The 12,041-nt window shown below is 30.9% G+C and overlaps 1 protein-coding gene across 1 annotated transcript in view; it reads right to left on the reverse strand.

Annotated features, from left to right (window-relative positions):
- Positions 1 to 10,389, reverse strand: part of LOC142321526 (non-lysosomal glucosylceramidase) — a 91,324-nt gene extending 80,935 nt beyond the window's left edge. The window contains exons 1-2 of the mRNA XM_075359680.1: positions 10,096 to 10,389; positions 3,954 to 4,042 (exon numbers count right to left, since the gene is read on the reverse strand). Coding sequence (XP_075215795.1) covers positions 3,954 to 4,042; positions 10,096 to 10,229 — 223 coding nt within the window. The 5' untranslated portion in view covers positions 10,230 to 10,389. The remainder of the gene's footprint in view (positions 1 to 3,953; positions 4,043 to 10,095) is intronic.
- Between the last annotated feature and the right edge of the window lie 1,652 nt (positions 10,390 to 12,041).

Consider the following 12,041-nt stretch of genomic DNA (forward strand, 5'->3'; position numbering starts at 1 on the left):
GCAGTAGATCTTGGCCATTCCTCATATCAATTAAGGTTGAAGAACACTGCATCAAAGGTAGGATAATCTGGTTGCCCTTTAATGTGAGCTACATAGGGGCAGATCATTTGGTTTTGTCTATTCCAAAGAGATAGCTCACCCTGTCCACTAGTAAACTTACCACAGGGCTTAGGAAAAATACACCTGTAGCAATAGATAGATAGCCCATGCGAACAAATAAGCCACACAGCCATAGTCTAAGCGGGAACAGATCAGAGCTAAGTGGAAGTGCAACATGCATACTCGATTAGCTTCCCAATGAGTATTAGATAGAACTCTCAGCATGTCTAGCATTTGCAGACATTTTAACTTCAGCGCCTTTAAATGTGTTAGTCAGGTTAATTGTTGGTCAAACCACAATCCCAAAAATCAAACCTGCATGCATGGTTCAACTCATTCACCACGTAAAAACAGTTGAGGATCAATATGTTCCCTCAACCACGAAAAACAAATGCATTTCGTTTTCTCCAGAGAAAATGTGAATCCAGTTGTTTTACATGATTCTAGATGGGTAATTGTGTTTTGGAGCAGCCTCTCTGCAATAGCTAAAGTTCTAAAAGGAACATAAATTGAAAAATCATTTATGAGTAATGTACACAAAACAGGTTTCCACAAACAGGTTCTTACAGTATTTATAGCTACAGCAAACAAGGCAACACTTAATACTGCCTGTGTTAATCTGTTTTCTATTGTAAAATTCTCGGATACTGTTGTACCAAATCAAACTTTAAACAACCAACTACTGAGGAAACCCCAGATAAATGCAAGGAGATTCCTTTATATATTCTATTCATGCAGTTTATTTAGGAGGATCGCCTCCAAACCATGTCGTATGCATTCTCCATACAGAAAAATACAGCAATGAGGCATTAGCAAAGTAGGTAGGCATCTTGAATGACAGATTCAAGAGTAATTGCACGATCAACAATCTACCTTGCTGGTTAAGGAAATAAGACTACAACTTGAAGGACATGATTTATCTTTACCAGGTTTCAGTACAGGAATTACCAATGCTTCTAACCAATAACCTGGAAAAACCAGATCAGAATATATTTTATTATAGCTACTGAAAGATGTTGTACGGTGTGACGGTGATAGAACAGTGTGACAGTGTGATAACATACTGAGCCTGATATTATCATTTCCAGGGGAAGTTTCATGGGAATTATTCAAGGCATACCTTTCTCATCAAAAGAAAAAGGTATGTTTAACTCATTTAATGAGTTTACAATCACAAACAGGATATTCTCTACATACAACTTGCATCTCATAAACATACGATAGTACAATGATATAATTGAAACTAACCTAAATGAATTTCCAAACATGTTTGCCACATCAACTGGCACGGTGACAAACAGCCCTTGCATTGCGGAAGCAATTCAGTAATAGCTATTCAATTGAAATTTTTTATAAAGCCCTGTGACAATCCCTAAGTGCACACCTGCAGTCTTCATCCCACCAAGGAATAGCAGGCCATTTCAGCTTTCCAGATGCTAAATAGATAAATTCATTTGCAGTATCGAATATCAAGTATTGTGTACACTTGGCAAGTTGGTAGATTATGCTACCACTCTTGCCATATTGGCCAAAGGAATCCTTACATCCCACCCAGTCTGCTTTCTAAGCCACCCATCTGCATGGCTGATTCTGAGGCAAATCATTATTACCGATTGAGATAACCGGTCTGTGATTGCTTTCAAAGAAGTTTTTGGAAGCACACTGAGATGCGTGTGGGAGTACGGATGCTAAATGCAAAGAAAGACAGATCGATGCAGGAAAATGTAACTGATGAAGATGACATAAACATATATGATCCACATTTAATAAGCAGAGATATAAGATCTGCGTTAACTGATCAACTATAATGCCTTGGGAAGAACATGATGATAAGCCCCATGAATAGGAATCACTGATAGGAGACTGGACAGAACATATTCAGTGATATCGCAATTTGGTAGAAGATGCAGATATTCAGTTTAAATGGCACCAATATCTTCACTGAGACTGCAAGGATGTATGCTGTTAGCAGAATACTAGTGGCTAACATGATTTCCATCAGAAAAACAGCCACACCTTCAAATCCTCTGCCCTCAGTTTAGTGGTCGCATCTTTCTCAGATATAACCGCAAATAGACACATCATCCTGGGGACACAGGTGAGTCTCCTGCAGACACAGTTTTTATTTGTTTAGTTTAGGGTTTTCTTCCTTTAGAAAAATTTTAATATCCTCACGACGAGAATGGAGATCACAAGCATTCTAGTGAATAATATTTGTTTTTATAAAAATACTCTTTTCCTGTTATATAAAAAAAAATTGTATGCAGATTATTTGTCAAACACTATCCAGTTTTTTGTTTTCGTATTGATTACTTTCAGGAAGTCCTTTGCTTTTTCAAGCAGCATCAACCTGCATATCCTTAAAGAAACCTTGAATTGAGGTGGGGAAGCCTAGGAGGCCGGATATACCATACCAGGTGACAATTTTTTAATAGATCTCTTCATAAGGATATTGGTAGTTTGCTGTGTTGGTGCAGTGGGAATTTTATTTGGTAGTATACTAACTGAAGTGTGAAAACCACTTCAGTAATGTTTCCATTTCCTTCCTCTTTGTTTATATTTAACATACATCAGTGCATTTTAATTTTATTAATTGCAATGTATACTACAAGTGGGTGCATGTTATGTATGTTATTATATGATTAAATAATAGCTGAACCATTTCTAATGAAATGATGTAAATATGCAAGGGACTGCTGAAATGTAACATAACATGAGAATGTAACAAAATGTTGCACATTTGCACAACTAAAAGATGGTCCTGCCATCTTTTAGTTTCATTCCCCTACTACTAACGTTCAAAAACTTGTTGAGCCATGCCCTTTTGTTTTCTGTTTGTCGCCATTGTTATGGAGTTGAGCAAGCCTGCTATGTCAGTGTTTAAAACAACACGCAATGATTTTTTTAACATCGGAAAACATTTTCAACATCAGAAAAATGCTACTGACACTCATCATCATCTAAAAGTCATTTAAGGTTGAAGTATTGTTGATTGAAGTATTGTGAGTAAAATTTTAATTTTGTGCATCAGAAGCTGGAAAAAATAAATTTTGAGGATGAGCCTTGTAGTGGTCGACCAATTTCTGTAACTGAAGAGAAGTACCAAGAAAGAAGTGAATGGATAGATCCAAAATGACCATCACATTCTACAATAATGCATCACCACTCAAATATGCATATCAAAAGAAAGAGTAGATATATTACTGTACAATTGAGCTATCATAAAATCTGTAAACTGCAGGTGCCATATAAACTAAAAGAAATGAACATACAACAATGAACCTATACCAAACCTTCCATACTCATTAGATTTGGAGCCCAGCGATTTTCACTGCTTTGAAATCAACAAATTATTTTCACAATTAGAAGAATATTAAGGGTATTAATTTCACCACAGATAAACTGAAGGATACAGAGAGGTCATGGATCAAGGAAAGACTACCAGAAAATTCTTCAGTGATGGACAGAGAAAACTGATTCAACATTGTAAATAATGTGTAGATTGCAGTAAATGATGACTATGTGGAAAAATGTATAAGTTTTTATACGAAATAAAATGTACTTTTATGCCATAATTGTTTAGTTTGACTGTCTCTTTTCATTTGCAAGTCAAGAGTGACTCTACATTACATTTCAGTCACTCTTTGTAATTATATATGATTAAATTTTTCCAATTATTTCTGGACTATAACTCAAGGTTAAGATAACTGATATCTATAGAAAAGGAATGAGTGTATATTTGTACACATATATATATAAACATATACACATCTCATAATAAAAGAATAAAATTTATAAGCTATATAGGCTAAAATTTATAAGCTAAATAAGTAAATATAAACTCAGCAACTTACCACTTATCTGTTTTGCATCTAAAGTCTTCAAAAAATCCATTATAATAGTCTGGCCTTTTATAAGTTTCCAAATATAGTACACAATGTATCTGTTAAAAAATGAAAATTTATCGGTCAAATTTGTATATATATTTTAATATAACCTAAATCCATACAATTACTTTTATATCGCATTCTCATAAGCATTAAGCTTATATGTGGCAATATGAGTAATAATATTACTATTAATTTTTTTATTATCTTCTGAGAAAAACAATTATGTAGCTGGCTATAGCTGTGTATTTTCTGGTCTTTCTTGAATACAATACATAATTTATTTATTAATAGTGAAGTTTAAGGGTACTAAGTGTTTTTTTTTATACTTAATTTTTTTTATGTTACTTCAATAAATAATTTAATACAGAATATTAATAAACCTATTTTTATAAATTTACTTACACTAGCACATTAACTTTCCAAATTAAAATATCAGCAAATTGTATAATGTTTAACAAATTTCTGTTCGATGAATTGGTTCAAGTGAAATGTTATAATTTGACCAATTCTAATTACATTTGGTCTGGATCTTTCAAAAACAATATAGAGGCAAGTCATATGCCCAGTAAAAAAGAAAGGCATGGTATTTTGCAACTTGTCAATAATATTTTGTAAGTAAAGGTAATGAAAAAAATTAAATATATTGTTTCATTAGATAAAAAAATTGAATTTTTTTTAATATTATATACTCTCTTGTATTAATAAATACATAGAAATAAAATATAATTTGTCTAGTCTATTTGTCTAGTCTTATTAATTTGTGTAGCTCAGTTCAACAAAATTTACCACTAAATAGGTCTTTCAAAAAAACGCCATTTTACAGAATGACAATTTTATTCCAGTAAGATATCCTGCCTTAATTGCTTAAATTCATTACATCCATATTTCATATACGTTCATTGATAACACAATGAAGTTTGTAAAATCATATCGTGGCCATGAATGCATCTCCTAGAATTATTTTAAAATATTACACCACCGTTGTAAGAATTTGATCGCATCATTTTCATCTTTCATTTGTTAATTAACCGAATAAAATTCATGTTGGATTAACATGTGCATATACTGATAACTACCAAACAGTGCTGAGATAGCAATGCAGCAAAACCAAAAGAAAAATAGTGAACAATAAATGTACAGAAGTAACATAGTATACAGAAAATATCGAATCTTTGTCATTCTGAATATTTGTACATTATTTAAACAATGACATTATTATCATAACTTGATAATAACAATAAAATAAAATTATTTATACAGCAAAGAAATTCATTTCTTGTTAGACAGCCATGAATATGTCCAAAAAAAATGATAATTACTAGTGTAATGTATTATCAAAGGAAGTTCTTCAAATGGTAAAAAGTTGAAATAGGTTGGGTAATCATAATAAACCTTTTTTAAAAATAATAAAAAAGGGTGAAATTAAATAAACAACCTAATACAATTTCAGTTTAGAAATTCATGGTTTGGATGTGAAGAAATTTAGAAAATAGCTAAAGAAATTTAGAAAACTCAGTAAAGTGTAGAGCTCTTTATACTGGTGAACACAGAAAAGTTCTCAAAATACACAGCCATTTTTTAAAGGCAATATATGAAAAAATGTTTAATTTAATCACATGTGATTAAACATGTGAGTAACTCCTGATTAAGAATAAAAATTCAGTAAAAATGGTTATTGTCCAATTTCAAGAGAAACTATTGACACTTATGGTTAAAAATATGAAAAAAATTAGAATAATAATGAGATAGGTGGTAGTAAGTTAGCATTATTTGATAATTATTATTAAACTTTAAAAAGCCACACAAATAAATATTTCTTCTTCATCTTTGTCTTAACAAATATAAAGCATACCCCTACTACCATTATTCTTTCATAAAAGCTGGTCCTTCCATCACTTCCTCGGCCATCTCAAAATTCTTTTACCTATAGGGAAGAAATCAATCAGATGGAAAATTGTTTATGGATCCATACATTGTATATGACATCATTTTTTCCTATATTCCTAAATTCTGTCATTCACAGAAGCTGGAGATTCAGTTCATTATTATAAATTGTTAGAACTGATTAAAAACAAATACAAATTATTTTTTTAATATACAACAATGTATAAAATTTACTGAGTAGTTCTATTAATTTTGTTGGTTAAGTTTGCTGTTGTGAAGATGAATTTTTTTTGTTAGTAAACTAAAATAATTATTTATTTATTAACTCCAGAAACAATAGCCTGACACCTAATTACATCTTAATGTTAGATGAATTTTTCTGCACATGAAAAATGCCAAAGGAAAGAGGCTAGTTAAAGAAGAAATGTCCTGAGGTAAAGAAAAATATTATTTCTATAAAAGTATATGTAACATACAGAAAAACAAGGAAAAACTTTGGAAAAATGAAGCCAAAATACATCAGAATCAGCAGTGCCAAAGGAAAAACTTTTGTTATAAACAGATCAAATAGATTACAAGTGGCAGGAGCTCATAAAAGGATTTGACACAAGGGAAAAATTATGTGATAGAATACTAGAGAAGGAAAGAGAAATAGATCATGATTTCAGAATTGGCTACATACCATGATTTCAAACTGACAGTTCTGAAAGATTTAAACACGAAGAAAACAATAAAGAAGAACAATCCAAAGAGAGGAAAGAATAAGAATAGGAAGATGAAAATAACATGCATAAGGTTTGCTGACGATATGGTTATTCTAGCGAATGCACATGCATGTTTCAAAGATTGTTAACAACCATAGAAGAAGGAATAAAAAAATATAGAAAGAAAATAAATATAGGAAAAACTAAAGAAATGGAGGTAAAAAACTAAGTAATTCAAATTGTTAACAATCATGGAGAAATGAATGAAAGAATACATGAAGAAAATAAATACAGGAAAAACTAAAAAAATGGAAATAAACAACTAAGAAATTCAATGGTAAGGTCAAGTGAAGAAGAATAGAAAAAACAAAAAATTAATATTTGGCGGACAATGGTGACAGAGGACTGAAAGAGCACAATGGAAATAAAAGGAAGGATAGCAATGGCATAAGAAGCCTTAAGTAAGATGAGGAAATAACTGTGCATTAAAAGTCTGGACTTAGAGCTAAGGAAAAGATTAGCCAACTTCTATGTATGGATTGTCTTGTTGAATGGAATTAAAGTGTGGATGGTGAGGAACTGGACTAAGGATTTTGAGATGTAGATACGGAGAAGGATAGAGAAAATAACATTAGATAAAGTGAGGAATGAGGAAGTGACAAACAGGATTAAAGAAGAAAGAGCACTCGTGCAAGAAATACACAAAAGAAAAGAGAACTGGTTAAGGTATGTGGTTACAGGAAGTGGAATTTTGACAACTGTATCAGAAGGGTCAGTATAAGGAGAAAGAAAGCAACAAAGAAGAAGGATGAAGTTAATAGATGGGGTGAAGATTAGAAACTACAAGGGGATGAAGGAGAATGCTTGGGACAGAAATGGATAGACAGCAATGGTGTAAGGGACCTGCCACCAGGCAGAACACCAAATTTGATGATGAAAGCAACAGATATTGTTATCCTAAGAGAATTATGATGCTTATGTGAAGCAGATTCCTTCTTTCAATTATATTACTTTTTGACAAGGGCATTGTATAGAGCTAAAAAATTACAGATGTGAATTAATTTTTACAAGTTATTGTGACAAAATTTTGTCTATTTTTTTTGTAAAATTCGTTTTACAAAGAATCATTTTGTCAATGAAGAAATAAAAAAAGATCCAAGAATATTGGAGAATGCATCCATAATGGTAATTTGCTGAGTAAATGCACTAATATTACTGCAGGACAATTTATACAAAATAATTACTTAATTTTTTTTTAACTTTAACAACTTGCTTTCAAATTAATAGAATTTTTGTTCCAAATTCATCTATTAATTGATGGACTTATGACTTTTGCAACTAATTAACAGGAACATATTCAGTAGCGTTACAGATACAGTAAACAAATTGTATACGATCAACGAGTATAACTCATCCAACCATCTTTGCTCAGTCGAACAATGGACGAGTATACGTGGTCCTTTTGTTTAAAATTATATATCATTCATTAATCACAGTGTTTCATACTGACTTCAAGTTGTTTTTGCTATCTATTGGGCAATTTTTGAACTGTGTTATTTTAAGTGAGATATTTGTGTAGATGATATTTGTGAAATAAATTGTTTACATGCATGTTGTTGATTTATTTTCCACGTTTATTTTATTGACACATGTCTTTTTGTTATTATTGTTTAAAAATTAGCAAAATGAGCGATATTTATGACCCTAAATTAGTCAAATTGGTGGACGATATCTTGGATGATAACGATGGAGAAAATTCTGATTCTGACAAAGAAATTAAGGTTGTGTCTATTGAACACGAACAAATTAGTGAATTATGTTTTGATAATAATTCTGAAGGGGAACTAGATGATGAGGAAAGGGACCCAATGTATGACTGTTATTTCTGATTGTAATTTGTATTCATTGGATGATAATTATTATGACCACCAATGTTCAAAAATAAAAATAGTTGTTTCTGCAACTGAACCTTCGGGAAGTGATATTATTTCTAATGATTCTTCTTCTAGGCCTACTATTGCTATTATTACTCCTCTCAGTTTTTTCTTCTGAAATTCCTAACACTTTTGCTGACAATTTTATTTGTACTGAATTAAATTTAGATCTACCTTCAACTTCATCAGCTTCTGTTGTTGGCTATGTTATACTCTCATAACATTGTAATAACTATAATAATTATTTTTTTTGTTGTAAAATAGTTTCTTAGAATAATAATGTTCCTATCTACATCTAGTTCTCAAGTGTAAATAATCAGAAATGTGTGAAACAGAAGTGTTCACTGGAATAAAACATCAGACAGCCCGTGGTTTTGTGCTGTATTTTATTAAAAAAAAAGTTTTTCTTTCAAGTGATATAATGTTTTGCTCCAAAATCATATCTCTAAATGAATTTATATTATATTGAAAAAGTATGTTTCTAAAAATACATTATATGCAATATAAATAACTTAAAATATATATAATAATTACAAAAATACTAAGTGCTTGCGTTGCAGCTACTATTTTCCGCATTTGAAAGGGAAATTTCAACATGACAAACTCTGGGAAATCACAATTGTCTTTTTTTACAACAAATTTGCATATCTTTTTCTTTCTTTCAGGTGATAAAACTCTAATAAGGAAATTTTAGAATTATTACGTAGAATTTTTTTTTAAACCACTCTAAATTCACCAGTTACCATGGACCACCATGTCATGAAAAGCCCAAGGTTTAAAGTGTTAACTACACCAAAGATTACTATTTAAATCCGAGTTCTTCAAAGAGTAACATTAATTTGAAAGTGGAGTGTTAATAATTTTTAAGAAAAACCTTTCTTTATATTATCATGCTCTTTAGTAAATATAATGAAATCTTTAATTTTTATACAATAATTAAATGATTTTCACTGAAATTATTCCATATTGTTTAATTTAAAAAATGTAACTTTTTATACTCATAGTTTTTAATGATTTGCTTTAATTTATTATCTTTGTAATTTATATAAAAATCTTTTTTAAACTGTTTTTGTGCTTTTATTATTTTATTTAAAGTTTTTATTTTTTTTATTATGCAGCATTTTACTTAAAGTTTTATTAACTTTAATTTTGGACCACAAAGGTTGGTTTGACTACTCCAATGTAGTAAGTAAGCAACTATAAACACAGTCTGGACAGCAAATAGGGATGTTAGGAGGCAAAGGGTAATTGCTTGTTCCTTTCCTTTTCAAAATATAATCACATCAACTGATACACATTCCAGTGAATGCCAGAGAATGTAGAATTACTGCAAATGTGTTTTGACTAACCAGTCATTATATGCTAGATAATTATAATTACTATGCTAGAAATAATTTTAAAATAAAAATGAAATAAACTTGCCGATACAATCACCGAATTACTTGTGCATTTATGTTCACAAGTACTAAAATATTTGTACTTCTGCATGACATATAATCATCAAAATGTAATTTGTCCTGTCAATTCAACAATTTTCATCCTCCAGAATTATGTTATAAAGGTAAAAAAACGATTAATGCATACCTGAGAAATAAAGGAATAAATGGTAACATCTGATGAAATTTCACTGGAATCTTCTGGCTAGTTTTGTTTGGAAATATGTGATTCATTTTGACAGTCCATCCGAATTTCGGTTTTTCAGTCACTTTGTTCCTCATTCTGAAAATAAGGACTTTAAATCAATTTTTTTTTATAAGCTGACAGTAATTAATGATAACTAAAGTACTCAAGTAGGTTATCATACAAGTAGAGTTCAATTCTCCCAAGATTACAATTGAAACAGCTATGCACAATTAAGTATACGTTACCAACGTAATCGACCGGTATACAATTCGATTAATATGAATTACAAAATATAACTTAAAGATGAAACGATTACACCAGTTATAAAATATCGAAACTAAAATTAAAGTCGATAGTCAAATGGTCGATAGTTCATCATAGTGAACAAGAGCGCTGTTGCTCCCACTATCGACTTTAATTACTGTTGTCCTACCAGTAGCGATGGGATAAACAATTCTTTTTCAGGAATCGATTTGATTCTCAGAAAAGATTTGTAAAAGAGAATCCTTTGTCAGATTTAACGATTCTTTTCCTTACAGTACCAGTACTGTAAACTCTAATGGGCATGCTCTCTTTCTCTTCTTCAGCTATGTTAAGCGGTTCCACTCGACTCAGCTGATGCACACTTACTAAATATCTTTACTACTGTTAATCTTAACGTTCACGCACTTCAAATATGTTTGATTATTCTCTTTTCAACTCTTTACGAAAAATTGCTATGAAAGATTTGGTTTCCTATCACCTATCCAATTCATAATTTATATTCATGAAAAGAATCGGTTTCTCGATTCTTTCGTCCAGTATAAAGAATCGAATCGAAGGAACCACTCGTTCACGATTTTTCCGTTACTACCTAGAAGATATACGGATATTCTACCGTTCAATACATTTCCACATAGTTACAACACTGTGATGAGAAATGATAGCTTTTGCTTAAATTTTTTAAATAGTAGACAATTACTCCAGTTTAGTTTGGTTTTCAATAAATAATATTAATTTCTAAAGAAATTATAAATTCTTTTCATAAAACTTAGTTTTTCTCCTACTTTTGCATGTTAATAATAATAGTGTGAATTTATATAAAGTAATTACAATACCTCTTGTCTAACTCATGTACATACAAAAAAAATCAAATTGAATTTTAACGTAATTATATAAATTTAAAATAATTGCAAAATAACATAATAGTCTTAAGGTTGTCAATCAGCTTGGCAACAGCATTAAATTAAGACATACTGTAGTAATAAATCCATAATATTCAAGAGAAAGTAACTGTAGAATTATTTTAAAACAAAACAATTATACCTAAAAGTAAACAGAATCTACAAAAGGAAAATTATGCTCAAAAACAAAAATTTAATTCTGTCAATATTATTAAGTTGTTTTGATAGAATAAAAACTATATAACAGATAACACTTTTTCTTTCTGTTTTTTAGTGAAAAGGTATTCATAAATTAAAAACCAAATCACATCTCATGTTTAACAGGAGGAACATATAGACTACCAATCAAAATAAAAAATTTGTTTATTAGGAACTAACTCAAGAGGACAACTAAATCACAGTAATAAATAAACCAAGCCTCTTTATTGTATTTTTTTGGGGGGTTTTATGTAGGAGGAGGTCAAAGAATTTGCTCGCAGATACCACAATGCGCCTGTATGTAGTTATATCAGGTTCCAGCTAAACCAACCCGGGCTGATCAAGCCAGGACTGACTATCCTCTCCCCCTGTCAATGAAATGCCCAATACCAACTTTTCGGCATCACTCAGAACATGCCACCCTGCTGTGTCAACAGAAGGGTAGCCAAGCTGCACAGAATGGAAACCATTATGATCCCCAACTCTGGCAACCCACTACCCAGATGCAACACTAAACAAGACTAAAGAGCACGAATACCTTAGTTG

Source organism: Lycorma delicatula, chromosome 3 (assembly GCF_047948215.1).
Source record: "Lycorma delicatula isolate Av1 chromosome 3, ASM4794821v1, whole genome shotgun sequence".
NCBI lineage: Eukaryota > Metazoa > Arthropoda > Insecta > Hemiptera > Fulgoridae > Lycorma > Lycorma delicatula.